At 38.2% G+C, this 16466-nt stretch overlaps 1 protein-coding gene across 1 annotated transcript in view; it reads right to left on the reverse strand.

Moving 5' to 3' along the window:
- The window catches only part of MDN1 (midasin AAA ATPase 1), a 126133-nt gene that overhangs the window by 107751 nt on the left and 1916 nt on the right, over positions 1–16466 (reverse strand). Inside the window, exons 2-17 of the mRNA XM_081331608.1 lie at positions 13538–13764; positions 12160–12384; positions 10960–11067; positions 10649–10841; positions 9657–9872; positions 8946–9077; positions 8247–8350; positions 7276–7390; positions 6884–7071; positions 6378–6459; positions 5340–5435; positions 4848–4960; positions 3851–3999; positions 3707–3767; positions 3019–3230; positions 740–843 (exon numbers count right to left, since the gene is read on the reverse strand). Of these exons, the coding sequence (XP_081187734.1) occupies positions 740–843; positions 3019–3230; positions 3707–3767; positions 3851–3999; positions 4848–4960; positions 5340–5435; positions 6378–6459; positions 6884–7071; positions 7276–7390; positions 8247–8350; positions 8946–9077; positions 9657–9872; positions 10649–10841; positions 10960–11067; positions 12160–12384; positions 13538–13764 (2325 nt within the window). The remainder of the gene's footprint in view (positions 1–739; positions 844–3018; positions 3231–3706; positions 3768–3850; positions 4000–4847; positions 4961–5339; positions 5436–6377; positions 6460–6883; positions 7072–7275; positions 7391–8246; positions 8351–8945; positions 9078–9656; positions 9873–10648; positions 10842–10959; positions 11068–12159; positions 12385–13537; positions 13765–16466) is intronic.

Here is a 16466-nt window from a genome sequence, read left to right on the forward strand (position 1 = left end):
CATTTGCAATTCCTACCAGCTTCCCCATTGATTTTGCTTGTTGGAAGTCAGCAAGGTCACAAATGGCAGCCATGTGTCCATGGATCACCACGGGATGCTCTCTGATATCGTAATTGCAAACCAGGTGCTAAGCACCCGAATTGTGATCAGGTGACTGCAGGGATGCTGCAACTGACATATGTACAAAGATAAGTTGTTAACTACCACTCATTCAGCACCCTATGTTTCAACAGTTACTGAATGGGTAGTCATTAAGTGAGGAATACCTCTATTCCTATAGCCTTCAAAGAGACATTTAAGAGATGGAAGGCCACAGAAAGCAGCGGATGCAGGAGGACCCTATTTAGTATTTGTTCTATCTGAATATTAAAGAACTGATGGTAAGAAATAAAATCCTTTTTCTTTTTATCAGTTTGCTTTGTTATCAGAGGGAAGAATTTACAGAAGGGTGCACCAGCCTCCCATAATCTCAGGTGCAATTTTCATGACAACTCAAAACTTAAATAACTGATACAAAAGTTAATTTTTGAATGCATCTTTCCCTTCAAGTTTATTTCAGATTTAATTTTTGTTGGCAGTCTGTGAGTACTTTCTAAAATACTCCTCCAGCCTTAAAAAGACTGTATGCTTTTCACTAAATTCATGTGAGTGTAGGAAGATTTCAGAAGGTGCATCAATACCCAGAATAAAATGTCCTACAGCCATTATTTTTTAAAAATGGTAACAATAAAAATATTACCTCTACAAATGCAAAGACCAGTGCATTTTCTGTCATCTTCATCTGCTGCTGAGCATGATCCAATCGGATACCAAATTCTTCCCATTTTTCCTTCAGGGGCAAACCTACGACGACACATTTCTTCATTAAAACCAAGAGTGTAATTTACCAGATCTGAAAACTGTTATTTCGATACTTGCTGTTTGGTCTGGCTAAAAGAGTGGGTGAACCTTCAGAATAAGAGGCTACTTGATTTAGAAGGTCATGAATTATTCATTTATTTATTTGATTTATATACCGCCCTTCTCCCGAAGGACTCAGGGCGGTGTACAGGTCAATAAAAATAAGAATACAGAATATAAGATTTAAAATTAAATTATTGTGCCCGATGCAGTAAATTAGTTAAAAACGGTGTTAAAACCCCAAACCCATCAGACCAGGCCAGCTTGTTCGAATAGATAAGTTTTTAGATCACGCTGGAAGGAGCGAAGGTCGGGGGCCATCCGGAGTTCAGCTGGTAAGCGGTTCCAAAGGACTGGTGCGCCCACCGAGAACGCCCTCCTCCTGGGGGTCACCAGTCGACATTCTCTGACTGGTGGTACCCTGAGGAAGCCCTCTCTGTGGGAGCGCACTGGACGGAGGGAAGTTGACGCCGGCAGCAGGTGCTCCCGTAGGTAATCCGGACCCATGCTATGTAGGGCTTTATATGTCATCACCAGCACCTTGAATCTCACCCGGAAGGCAACTGGAAGCCAATACAGCTCACGGAGCAGAGGTGTAACATGGGAGTATCGGGAGACCCCCAACAGAACTCGCGTGAATTAAGATTCGGACGGCACGATTATTTATGGTATGACAAGGTTCAAGTAAATGTTGGTTTTAACAATCACATTTTTAGACGTGCCATTCTAAGAATTCGGAATAAATATGAAACAAGGTTTTCTATGAGGATGCCTCTTTGAGTCTTCTCCCAGGAAGCTTTTTTTTAGAAAAGAAATGGTGGCAAAGCCGGACTGGTGGACTAATGGTAAAATAATAACTTTTAATTTTGGTGATCCTATCCTGAAGTCTAAGAAAGAGCTAGAATCAGAAGGACATGTCTGCCACTGCTTTACATATTTACAATTGAAAGAAAGATTTAAATTAGACAAAAAGAGCTATGGGTTTGACTTTATTAAAAATGAATTGGAAATCCTACTGGGTGATGGTGATGAATGTATTATCGCTAAGGTCTATAAAATGTTATTGAATTTGAATTTAGAAAGTAAATATGTAAAGCACTGTATGATTCAGTAGGCAAGGAACGTTGGATACAATGTGAAGCTTGAACAATGGGAGAATATGTGGACAGAAGGTGTAAAATTTACATTAATTTACAATTTAAAAGAAATTTTTTTATAAGATGATGTATTGCTAGTACTGAACACCAGATAAGTTATCAAGAATGTATAAGGGTATTTCAAATGAATGTAGGAAAGGCAAACATAAAGAAGGGACATTTCATCATTTATGAACATGTGATAAAGCAATGAAATGAAATATTGGAGTAGAATTCATATTCTAATACAGAAGATTCTCAAAGTGAACATAAAGATAAAACCAGAAACTTTTCTTTTGGATTTAATGGAGAAAGACTTGGAATTATTATTATTATTTTTGGAACTTTGAAGTTATATATGTTGATGGTGGTGAAATTACTTTATGCACATAAAAATGTGTTTATGTTGTAAAACCCACGAGCAGGATGAGGATATTAGATAACTGCATCAAATATGTTAATAAGATGTGAGCCTTGTTACATTATTTTATTGCACCACTTGCCTAAGATACTGGGGAAAAAGCAGAAAAAAATTGCAAAAATTTGATTTTCTAACTTATCTGATTTTCCTTTATTGAAAAAAAAGGATGGTCGTACCATCTTGCTTTGTATCTATCCAGCTGATTTGATTCTGTAGGGTTGGCACACTTCAGGATCCTGCACACACCTTCTGGAATGAACTCCTCCCCCCACCCCACCCCGAGATCCAGACTGCCCCCTTTGTTGTTTTAAAAAAGGGGTGAAAACCTGGCTTTTCACCTAGGAGTTTGATGAAGAAGAGAGAGAGGGACTCCTTGCTTCATTCATTCTCTCTGTTGTGCCTGCCATCCTTTAAAAAAAAATTCCCACCAAGATAAAAAAAAAAGTCTGTAAAATTGTTCCAGCAATATATGTAGGATTCCCTAATCTTTCCCACTGACTTTAAAAAGGAAATATGTTCAAAGGCACGTCTGGAATACTTCGTAATTCACAGATGTCTTACCGGATGCATTTTCTTTAACCTCCTTATTAATAGCAGATTTGTAAACATGTTGCATCAGTTTGAGAAGTTTATGCCAATGGTTTTGTCGGTAACATGTTTGGATATGCCCTAAGAAAGTCTGGTTTTGCTTTCTTGAAAACGTTTGTGCAAAAAGCTCCTCGAAAGACTCTCTCAAGGGCAGCCAAATCAGCTTGTTATCCACTGGCTTGTATCTGTAAAGAATTCAAAACAAAACAGCCTCATGAAATTGATGGCATAAGTCACTTAGAGCGGTAGTGCCCAAATCTGATCAATCAGTCAATAAAAAATAAGATAAGCAAAGATCAGCTACAATGTGGAATAAGGTATGTTTCGTCAAAGTTTTCCCATTCCTGTACTTTTGCCTCCCCTTCCTCACCCATCAGCCCTTTGGGTGGAGCATCCCTTTCCCTCTCTTTTCTAATATTTTTTTCTAATCTGACAATTATTGTGCTAAAATTTTAAGGTAAGTGCTTCTGCAAAGCAACATCTGCCCACCAAACCCGACTTCTTTCCTCCAACTCTTGTTGGGAGGGCCTAATTTCCTGTTGATTTGGAGCTTTAAAAATATATTGTATTCCAAGAAATGAAATGTATATTTCTATACTGCCAAAATTGTTTGCTTAGGAAGATTATGGAGGGTTTTTTTAAAATTGAATTATCCACTCACCCCCCTAGAAGATCTGCAGTATCACTCTGCTGGTTCATGTTGATAACTTTTAAACGGTGCCCTTTGAACAAAAAGATACAGAAGATGAATTGGTTCCCAAGTTACACTTCTATCTTGGCCTAAGGTTTCAGAACTGTACTTTACCTGTAATTTGAGCCAAGTATTGAACAGCAGAAGTTTTTCCTGTTCCTGTTTCACCCACAAGTAACACAGACTCTCCTTTGTCCACACATACTGCAAGCTGTTCAATCAACACAGAAGATGGGCGTGTGGGTGCAAAGCTTTGCTTTTTCCTGCCGAGGTGAAAAGGCAGAATATCATACCTTTGTACCACCAAGTCTTCTTTTCATCAATTCCCTAAATGTACTTCTCTCACACACATCACAGAAACAAACACCCAATAATAAAAAACACAAAAGCTGCCATGGGATTTTGTTAATTACGGTATAGGCACTCTACTGTACATTGCAAATACACAGTAGAAAAAAAAGGGAATCACTATCATACATTACTATGTTGTAAAATATCACTAATTTCTCTTTTTTTTTGTATTTCTTTGTTAGAAAGGAAGAATGAGTAATTTCTGGGAAAAGGGGCCAGAGCCATACTTTTCTTTTTCTTTTCTTTTTTTTTTTGCCCCTTGAGGACAGCTTGTGATGTAACGCTGTCAGCAAAAGGAGTAGGATTATATCTGTGGGATTATTAGCTTCTTTTGAACTCTTCCCTGAAAACTTCCAGAGCAGTTGAAAAAAGAAAAAAAAGCCTGTTCTTGCATATGAGAAGAGGGTTCAAGAGGAAAGTAGTTCTAGTGGGAAAGATCAAAAACTCTGCTGGTGGAAGCATATGGCTCCCCTCATCTGGGTTCAGAAGATCTGCAAAAGCTGGTGTGGTGTAGTACCTGAATGAGGTACTAACATAAGCTAAATTGGAAGGTTACAAAAAATCCTGGAAAACATGGCAGCAAATCACTTTGTTATGGTTGCCAAGAAAGCAACAAGGATGTGTCAGTCAGATCATTAGTAGTGAAGCTTGACTTCAGACACATGCAGTTTTAAAAACACGGAAGCTACAGGCTACACAATTAATGTAACATGCAACCTGACCCAAGAGTTTAGAAGGATGTCTCCAAAACAATCAATACCGTTGTGTAAGTAGTGTGTGTGTCTGTTTCTTAATGAGCTGAGCTCTTCCCACGGAGACTTCTTGTTCTCCTATTACAATTTCTGGTTTATAAAGTTGACAGTAGTATTCCACCTATGGAAAAGGAATGTTCAGATCCACCTTTATTTATTGAACACCAATTCATGTATAGCATCCTGAGTAGTGACCTGTTTCAGCACACCAAAGTTACTTTGCTGCTTGAGAAGCAGCTAACAATTTTTTTCAGTTTTCCCAAAGCTTCATTTTATCAACTGCTTTTCAAATTGTTTGCAAGGTGGATTCACCTATTGACTGAGCCGTCCTGAGTTCATTTGATCTGACCTTAAAAATGATGTACAAATCCAGCTATCACTGTATGCTTTAAGAGCCCATTTGAAGAAACCTCCTTCAAAGTACACAACTATAACCAATTTTGAGTCATTTTTCCATTGAGAGAACCACTCTTACAGAAATAGGCAATTTATAAAGATACCTTGTGCTTGGAAATGTTCAGTTTGCTTCCAATGATTTCAGCCATTTTCAGTCGATTGGATTGTTTTGATAGCATAGCTGTGAAACAGTCTAATGCCTGTCAATGGTCAAAGTAAAAAACTATTACTAGTTAAGAATCTATTGTCTCCGAATAAACCAATTGTAGATAAAAGCAGTTAACTTTCTAGAAATGAACCACTCATATAGTCCTGTGATGGAAAGCAATCTTACTTATTTCCATTCTTCTCATATGGAAACAGGAACATCTCAAAGAGTCATACACTTGAAAGAGACCATTTAAGCCCAACATCCAATCTGCAGTGTACGAATACACATCAGAATCTGCTCTGTACCAGCCTACTACCGGCCCTGCAGATAAGGCAGGGACAACCCCTTTACAAGAAGGCAAGAGGCTGGAACTAAGCCTGCCAAATTTATGGACCCAAAAGCAAACAGAGCAAAAACAAGACACGAACCATGAAACAGGAGCTATTCAAACGGTTGCCTTCAGCAAACCAGCCCTCCCACGCATTCCCCTTTTAAACAGTTCAGGGCATGCCTCCTTCCGAGGTGCCCCATTGCCTTCCTGTTTACTCCTGATTGACTGCCTCCTGCGTCCTTGAACAGGGCCAGCTGTGGGTCATCTTCATCCACGCTGTCAGGCTCACACAGCTGGGTCTGCATCGTAACCAGCTGGGAGGGGCCTGGCTGAGGGCTCTCATCAGCAAGCTCTCCAACACCCTCAGCAACCTCTCCAACACCCCCCTCCTCCTCCTCCTCTGAATCGTCCAACCCAACTGCCGAACCCACAGGCTGACCCTGAATCACAACAGAATCAGCCCTAAATGTATTTCACGCAATCACCTACATGCTCTTACTAACAGTCTAATACTCTAATTGAACTAAAATCTATTAAATACTAATATTCTTAATCCTCCATCCATTACCTAAAAAATAACTTAAAATTTATATGTTATAGAAAGTATACTTTAAAAAAAACTCCACCCCTTTCCTAAAACAAGAACAGTTTAGTTCAGACCTCATGAAAAATGTTCAGTGCAGTAGAGCAGGAAGAACTGTTAAAGTTGAATGCGATTCTGTTGCACCAATTGAGTAAATCCCTGAAAAAAGAAAAAGTGATATGAATATAGTTCCAGAGTAATGGTTTTCCTTTGCTCTATCTGCCGACTATAGCTTCCTTCTCGCTTCGTTAGGTACCTACCTGGCGTTGGTTTTCAAAAAGCACCCACTCACAATTTTCATTCAATTGATGCCTTATCAGTTAAGAATTTCAATTAAAAGTCCGCATGCGTGATCTCTAAAACTCTAGAGCAGTGTTTCTCAAACATGGCAACTTGAAGACGTCTGGACTTCAACTCCCAGAATACCCCAATCAGGAGGGTTGGCTAGGGAATTCTGGGAGTTGAAGTCCAGATATCTTCAAGTCACCAAGGTTAAGAAACACTGCTCTAGATAACTACTGTCTGAGGATAATTTGCTCCCCCAAACTAAAATATTCCTCAGCTTAACTACACATTTTAATACCTTAGCGATAACTCTCTGCCCTCCAAACATGGCTTTTTATTTTCAGTCAAGCATGATGCATCTTCCATTATAGTTTCATTGTCCACAACTTGGTTTTCAGATAAATGTTTATCACCAGTAAGCTCAATGTAGATATCCAACAGACAATCCGTTACATTGGCAAGTTTAGGATAACTTCTCTGAAGAATCTGAAGGAGGAATATAAGCTATTTTTAATACTCTAACAGTGTTGTATTGATTGTTTCATCCTGAACATGGAATAAAGTTATAATCACATTCTACAAGTTTCAGTAAGAATTAACATAATGGAATATTTTTTCTGCAATTAAATTACAAATTGGATTTAATTTGAAATAATTTTGCTATGGAGCTTACTTCCTATTTTCACTTACCTCTTTCAGTTCAGTCTTAGGCAAGTTGTTGAGCATAATTTTTGTCCAGTTCTTGTCCAAAAGAGCAGCATGACTGTTTTGCTGCCTATACCAACCACCGCCATAATTGAAGACCCTACATTAATAAAGCCACAAATTAGTGTTTAGATTCTTTAAAGCATTAGATTCCAGATGTGGAGAACCTACAGCCTGATATTACTTAAATAGAAGTCATGGATTATTTTTCCATTGGTCATTTCAACAGACTGCTGGGAGTTGCATTTTAGCAACATCTGAAGTGACACAGGCATCTCTGCCAAAAATATTATAGGGTGTTGTATCCATCTGTCATTAATACTATATGTATACAATTAGCTGAACAGATCAGGGCAAGGTAACTCCTATTTATCCAAGTACAATGGCATTATCTTGGATACAAACCTTTTGCCTTAGGACTTCCAAAATTCTTCCTGCTTAGTCACTTCTAACTGCAAAATTGCTGGCAAATTATTATTATTATTATTATTATTATTATTATTATTATTATTATTATTATTATTATTATTATTATTATTATTATTATTATTGATTCCTTAACTGCAACACCAAACTAAAGAAATTAAAATCTCAATAGCAATGACAAAACATTAGAATGCTCCATTACTAATCTCCAGGTGTTCATTTGCTCATTATATTCTCTCTCTAAATAACGGCATATGAGATTAATATTAATTTAATATTAACAACAGGTTATGATGATCTGGTAAGATGGTTGGATTCCTACAATACTATGAACCACTACTAATTCAGGTATTATTCCTGAGTTTTTATATATACTTTTGCAATATTTTTATAAACAGTATCTTAGATTCAAGGATTATACTTCTAGATATACACAGAATTATAAGTATGCCTCCTCAAAAGCCCCATTTTCTCTATAAAACCATTTTAAAGTCATCATCAAACCCTCTCTGGCAGGCTACACTTTCTACCTTCTAGTAGCAAAAAGGTGGAATCCAGGGGCTACTTTTATACAGTCATTTCGTCCAGGAATCAATAACTCTCCATTTTCCAGAAGAGGAATCAATACAGAGATCTAAGGGATAGAAAAAGAGGAAAAAGTAAAAACTGAGCAAAATTGCACTGGGCAACACCTAAACTAGCAGTTTTTTCTCTTTTCCCAAAGTTCTTAAAAATCAGATCCTTCAGAATCCAGCCATCGAGGAGTCTATATTGATCCTATTTAGCTGCAAACACACTGGACTGTCCGTTGTGCCACATGAGTCATCAGATGGGATAATAATAGCACGGCGTCCGTGTTTTCCCATCTTGAAACATATGCAACTAATTCTCTAAGCTAACACATTTTTAGAAAGACACTTCCCAGACAGACAGTAACAAATGCTTTGAATTATTATAGGTATAGTAACTTCCATGGCACTGCATAAAAGAGCAAGGGTGAGACATTTTATTTACATACTTGGGAATTGGGGGGGGGGAGAACGGGGGGGGGGGGAAAGGGAGGAATGAAGTGGAAGATATTCCATTCTAATTTGACCAGCATAGTTATATGACACATTCGGTGCTCAGTTGTAAACAAAATCTACAACTCATCCTCTTAAGTAAAAAGCTTAAGCGGGATTCACATTCCAATCATCCACAAAGTGCTTCTACAAAGTACAAAAACATACCACGTCAAGGGCAGCATAATCAATATCTTCTAAAAGTATCCAGTGCCCCCTGCTAACTGCTTGAGTCAAGGTCCCCGGTTGCCACACAAACTGTCCTGGTATATCTGTGCAACGATACATGCCCAGCAAAGTCTATTTAAAAAAACAACAACACCAGAAACAAAATGTTTGTATCATTCTTTTTCTTCTAAACTTGTGAGCGAACTTCTGAATTACAACAGATTTCTGTTCTTTTTTCTTGTGAAGATAGTAAAGACATCACGTATCAACAATTTGTTAAAAAGGTTTTTTTAAAAAAAAAAAGCTTCCTAACAGCAGCAATCACAGCAAACTAAAGGATCACCAAAATGAAATGCACCGAGTGATTTCAACAATGAAAAGCCCTATTATGGATCCGCATCCCAGTTCCTGACACAAGTATCCAAAATGCATTTGCATGATGATGTTGTCAGAAACATGTCATTTGCCCTCTCTTGGTCTCCAGGATGATCATGCTTTCCAAGATGTGAAATTTTTAGCTGAAGTCAGTGATTGTGAATGTACAGCCATTCAGAAGTTCAATAGTACGTACATTTCTTCACTACAGATCAATATGGCTTCTACAACAAAACATCAGCCAAGAAAGCATATGATCCAATTGGCTTTTTAAACTCTTTTTAAAAAAAATCTAAATATTAAGGTGATACTTTCCTAAAATAGGTTTCCATTTACCTTACTGTCAGTTTGATCTCCTAACTGGACTTTCAGAATGTGAGGCGAATTTGTTCTTCCTGTGAGTGCTGCCAAGAACTCCACCAGAGATGTTTTGCCACATCCCACTGGCCCTTCGAGGAGCACGGCCTTTTGTGAAGACACAGCCATGGCCAGATTCTGGAGATGCGCACAGACAGAATTCACCAACACAAAATGGTTCAAGATGTGTTCCTGCTGCAACAGAAAAGACCAATGTTTTCACCTGGTATTAGATTTAAGAAGAAAAGAACACGAAGTAACCCGGACCTTACTCATAATTTCTTAACTATCTTGGGAATGAACGGAACGAAACATAAAATTGGAACCTGCTGGAGCAGAGAATTCCAAACCAAGTTGCCTGTATATGGAAAAGAACACTTCTGCTTGGTCGTATGAAGCGTCTCCTGAATCCGCTATTTGCCTTTCTGAAGTATCATTCTCTATAAAGAAACCAAAACTAAAATCCAGTTCAGTGCTCTCTTGCTGCTGACAGCTACGAGAGCACTCTACTGACAGCCTGATGTATTCCCCATTGTTTGCCTGCTTACTCTCTTGTAATCCCTTCCTCTCCAATTTCTCTGCACTGGGGAAAAAAAAAACAAGCAATTTTTGTAGGTAGTCTCTTTTCCGGCTGACCACTCTTTCAGAATGCAGGCATCCGTTAACCTTTCCCCTTCCCCTCTGGGAGGGGAAAATGCTACCTCAGAATGCTAACCTTCTCCCTGCCTGGAAGGCCCAGGCCCTCTCCCTTGGCAGTGCACTGAACCATTTCAATTGGAAGAGCTGTGATTGTGGTCACTGAGCAAAGTGTCCATTCGGAGGGTTGCTTAATGATGGCTTTGCACAATGACTGAGATGCCAGGCTCAACTGTGGTTATAAGTGGAGGATTACCTCTAGATTGTAAATAACTGGAAAAACACAAGTCCTTAAATATCCTCATGCAAGCCTAATACATATCAGTTTTACTTACATTTTCTCTAGGCTCAAACTGTTGTCTAGGTAAGACAACTCCACACACTGCTACTACCTTTGCACAAAGGTCAGCAGCAACCAGCTTTCCCTGAGTGTACCGTAGCTTCTCCCCTTTGTTCCAGAAGGTTTGGTCTGGATTGGCCAGAACTAGGGCCTGCTCAATGTTCTGCACCCGGGACTCTTCCACAAGCCTATCAAAATTGCAATTATGTTTACTACAGCAAACTGACCGACTAAACGATATAGAACACTTTAGAAAATAATACACCAAAAGAGAACAAATAGAAGAAGACAAAGGTGAAAACTTACTTCAGCCTAAAATGTATTAACTCTTCTGGATTAAAAGTTTTCTTCAGGAAAGATAATCGGTGCTCATCATTCATGCATGTAACCAAAGCAAGACAGCTGGCAGTATACCTAAGAAGGAACAATTGTTCAAGTAATATTTTATATGTGATTATTAAACATATTTTCTTTTAGAGAGATGAAAAATGGTTATTCTACCATACAACCAACCATTTAGTTTAATACTTTCTCTAATCTGTATCACTGGTTTCATGAAATCAGTTATAAGTTGCCCATAAAAATGGGCCGTATCAGTCTTATTACGAGTTTTAAATGTTAACACTTACCAGGAGAGGAAAAAGAGGAAAAACACTGATAACATAGAATTAATGTAAAATGAGAAGAACAAATCAGAGAAGCAAGTTTTATGTTTTTGAGTGAGACTAATGAAGGATTCTGGACTTCAGCTGTGGAAATCTACAGTATTATCCTAATGAAGATTCTAACAAACCTTTTGCTTCATCAGTTTTAAACCCAATACCCTGATGAAGGGATGAATTTTACAGGAAAAGAAACAAATACCATAAAAACATCAAATTAGTTTGTCTGGCCACTTTTCATCATTACTTTGACACTGATCTGCTTTTCTAGCAAGATCAGGGTAATCAAAGCTAAATGTTTAACAATAGATCTAGTAGAAGTAGAGAGAAAACATTACCCATTTACTAAAAACTCTTTTAAGCAAAAATTCAACTACCTTGGAGCTTTTATGAGTCTAATAAGATTTCTATCAGAGCACTTTCATGTATCAATAAGCACAAAATAGCAATTTCCATGACACAAACATGTCCATAAACACATGGTAATTTCCATTATACAAACTTGTCCATGAACACATGGTGAACAAGTTATCACACACAGTATTCTAAATGAAAGATGCAAGAACTAACTTATATGCACATCAGGAATAATTCTCATTTTCTGGGGATCTAATGAAAACCTTGTCTGACTGTCCATTCTACTTATATTTAGGCTACATAAAGTTACCCTGAATAACTTTACTGAATGTTCCTCTGCCTGTCAATTTAGAAGCTCTTATACGGTCAGGTAATCTTGTCTGCTTTAAAATCTAACCCATGAATTATGTAATAAAAATAAAAATGACTTCTAAGGCCTTCCCTATTCATTAAATGAGCCATATAAATGTAAGAAAATTAAAGTTACCATCGAACCAAAGTATCATGACTCCTTAATAAAGGGACACAAACACTCCAGTCCCACAACTCTCTGAATACAGACTGATCTTTTTGGAGAAATTTGTAGGCTGCCTCCATGAGATCCCTTAATTTCATTCTGCGCCGTCCATATCGAACCACACTTGTATCCGAACTTTCCAGGAAAAGTCGATGAAACACAGGTGAAGTATCCTTAAAGTATTTCAAAGCAAATCTGCACAAAACAATAGTACCAAGAATAATATACAACCACAGCAAAAACAGTGTATAAATTTCAATTGAAATTTCAATAAATTTCAGTGCTTGCGAAAGTTTTTGCTAGAAGACATATATCATGCTATTATCTGATGAATTTGAAAATAACTGATAATGCCACTTTGGCAGACTTAAACAAGCATAATTAAGCTAAAATCTTTCTTTTTCAGAAATTAAAGTCAACTTACATATCCTAGAAGGAAAAAACTGTATTGAAATTTGTATATGGAATCCAAGTAAGACCTGAGTATTATCTAGAGAACACCGTTAATTTCCAATTTTTAAAATAAAGCACAGAATAGAGGTGTACATAATCATTACAACTATGTAACACTTCTGATTCAGATCCAGAAAAGTGCTCCTGAATGCACAGAGGCACAAATATGTCTAACTGAAAATAATTGATTGTTAAATAACTAAGTCTTCTCAATTAAATGGACTTCTTGAAAAATACTTAAAGATAGGCATAAGCAAATTGTTTTGTAAAATATCTTTTTTAAAAACTAAAATGCATAGGAACATCTCAACTCCATACAATAAAACTGAAACTAGTTTAGATGGAAATTTTTATTATTTTTATTTATTTATTTAATCCCATTTATATCCCGCCCTTCTCCGAAGACTCAGGGCGGCTTACAATTTTAAGCACAAACCAATGTGCTTAGCAATAGCCTTCATTCGATGTATATGCCTGCTTATTAGGGCTTTCCCCCCCCCAAGCGGCATTATTACAAAGTCAGCTTAATTGCCCCCAACAATCTGGGTCCTCATTTTACCTACCTCGGAAGGATGGAAGGCTGAGTCAACCTTGAGCCTGGTGGGACTCGAACCTGAACTAATTGCAGGCAGCTGGTGTTACTTAAGGAGGCATTAGCCCACTGCTCCACCAAGGCCCTTGAAATGCTTGATCAGTGGGACAATTTTATAAAAATTTCAGCTATACAGTATGTTTTTTGAAAAAAAATCTTAGAATTCTTACACTGCTTACATGGAAATCTTCTGGGAAAAAGATCCTAAACAATTTAATATATTTAATATCATTTTAATTTAGTCTCCCTCCAACTATCTGCTGCTGTATATTATAAAATATGTATGCTTATATCATCACTTACGGCATCACATCTGGATGATCACCAATAAGTTTGCTCATTGCAACACAGAGTCTCTCATGAAGATCATGGTTGATCTGGCCACAAGATTTAATTGTTTCTGCATTTCTCTCCAATAAATCCAATAAGATTGGACGAAGCTGACGGCCAATCAGAAGTGTGCATTCTTTATCTAGCAATAACTGTGCTAAGGCAGTGAGAATGCACTGACGGTCCTGATGACTCCAGATCTGAAAAGGAAGAGACATTAAATTAAAACCAGGATGCTCCCCTATCCCTAATTACATTGAATCATTATTAGTACAGAGGACAAATATGGTGCCAGCTGCCTAAATGAGCTACAAGCATACATATATAAACTAAGACAAAAAAGTGTCAGGAAAAATGCAGTCACGGTTAGAGAGAAAGATTGAATACTGGTATTTCTATCTGCCAAAAGATTCTCAAATGTTTTTGAAAGAGTCCTTTATCAAAAACAAAATTAGCAAAATTAGCAGTCAGCAGGTAATTTAATTTAATTTAATTTAATAATATTTATATACCGCCCTTCTCCCTGAGGACTCAGGGCGGTTCACAGGGCAGGATAAAATACTAAATACAAACGTTAAAACAAGATTAAATAATTGCCCATATTAAAACAGTTGGAATAAAATTCTAAAACATCAAGTTAAAATTAAAGCACAAAATTAAAAAACCCCACCAATCCCCATCAGGCTAGGCCGGCTTGAACAAACAGAAACGTCTTGAGATCACGACGAAAGGAGCGAAGATCGGGCGCCATCCGGAGCTCTACCGGTAGCTGGTTCCACAGCTCCGGAGCGCCCACAGAGAAGGATCTCCCCCTGGGGGCCACCAATCGACATTCTCTGATCGGTGGCACCCTGAGGAGGCCCTCTCTGTGGGAACGCACAGGGCGCAGGGAGCTTGATGCCGGCAGCAGATGTTCCCTAAGGTACTCCGGCCCCATGCCATGAAGGGCTTTAAGGGGAGAGTTCTTCCACAAAATAATTGGTTAAAAGTAAATATAGAAGATAAATACTGTACATGGACAGCTCTTTCACTACAGGAATACAGAGTTACCTTACAAGTGACATTTCTAAGTTAAGTATATTTCAGATTCACTATTCCTATCATACGCTGTACTGTAGTAATGGTCATAAATGTGGATAACGTAAAAGAAAAAGATCAGGCAAATGTAAGAAAAATACCATGAACTTAAGAGCTAACAGATGTTAGTTCTAGAATCAACAAAAAAAAAGTATCTATAATCCCAAATACTTTGGCCACCTAATGAGAAGGAAGGACTCACTGGAGAAGAGCCTAATGCTGGGAAAGACTGAGGGCAACAGAAGAAGGGGATGACAGAAAATGAGGTGGCTGGATGGAGTCACTGAAGCAGCAGGCGTGAGCCTAAATGTACTCCAGAAGATGGTAGAGGACAGGAAGGCCTGGAGTAACGTTGTCCATGGGGTCGCGATGGGTCGGACATGAGTTCGCAACTAACAAAAACAAATAATCCCATACGTTACTTCTGAGATAATCTTTGTTTCCAGGTGCAATTCAAGGTGCTGTGTCAGAATCCATTTATATTTCATTTCTAACTATTCTCCTCTGATCTAAAACCAAATCTCAATCTCCTCCTGGATTCTGCCATGCTCCCAAGGGGGAGGGGGAATATGCATGCAGGGGTTTTATTGCTTTCACTTCTTCTACACTTACCTTTTGTTTGTCTGCTATTCCATTGTAATAAATTGCCTCCTATAGTATGCATCCCTCTGAACTTACCCTCCCTAAGCGGGCAGCTGGGGAAAGGGGGGGGGGGGAGAGAAGAGACACAAACCTCTGGGACCTGGTTTATTTCTCCTTCCTCAAAATGAGGTGTGAAGAGCTGTGGAATGATTAAGCACAAACGGAGCCAGACTGATATTATCTTTCTTTTCCCATCGATGGACTTGGGGATCTGCCGGTCTGCACCACCCAGATGAACTGTGGGGTGGGGTTTGCTTGGGGACACTTTAAAATACCAGTCTGTAGGGATTTCCTTACAGACTGCCCGTTTCTCTTGATTCTCCACTTTGGAGAATTGGCACTCTCCAAGTTCCTTCAATTAAATAATGTCATATGTTGGGAGACTGGAAGCATGTCTTCCCTGTAGTAGCATCCACCCTCTCAAAAAAGATTCCCAATGAGCTCCAGATGGCCCCCTTCTCTATTATTGTTCAGAAAAGAGGTCTTTGGCAAAGGACAGTAATATCCTTCTCTTCATTCCATCTGGACTGTTGTGTTTGCCATCTTCTATTGTTTGATTGTTGTGAGCTATCCAGAATCACTGGGAGTCAGCAACATACAAATAGTTTGTTGCACAGTCAGTCAGATGTTTAGACTGGATTTGGTATTTTTATTCACCTATCAAATCTACCCTGACCTGGGGGAGGCAGATCATCACAGGATATAAGCTGTTGCAAGTAAAACTGCCTTTTGCAATTGACTGATAGGGATTTTGTCAATGCCAATTCAAGTTGTTCTCCAGTTGTTTCGGGATTGCATCCAAGCCAATCTAAATCCAAATCTAAAATTTAATTTAGAACTGGTTTAATACTACATTATTCTGTGTAAGGTCTTAATATTTAAGTTTAAGTCATAGCTTAATTTAGGTTCTATTATTACTGTTTTTTGAGAGCGTTCTTGAGAAAGAAGTGTAATGGTTAAGGAATCAGGTAGAAATTATGATGCCATTAGTTCTAGTCCTGTCTTAGGCCCAAAATCTGGTGAGCAACTTTGTGCCAGTCATTTTCTCTCACTCCTAGGAAGAAGGAATGGCAAACCACTTCTGAAAAATCTTGCCCAATAAACTACAGGGTCCTGTCCAGGCAATCTCTGAAAATCTGACACAATTGAGCAGTGAAAAAAAATACTGTTTTTTATTTCTCTG

This window comes from Vipera berus (genome assembly GCF_964194415.1).
Source record: "Vipera berus genome assembly, chromosome: 1".
Lineage (NCBI taxonomy): Eukaryota > Metazoa > Chordata > Lepidosauria > Squamata > Viperidae > Vipera > Vipera berus.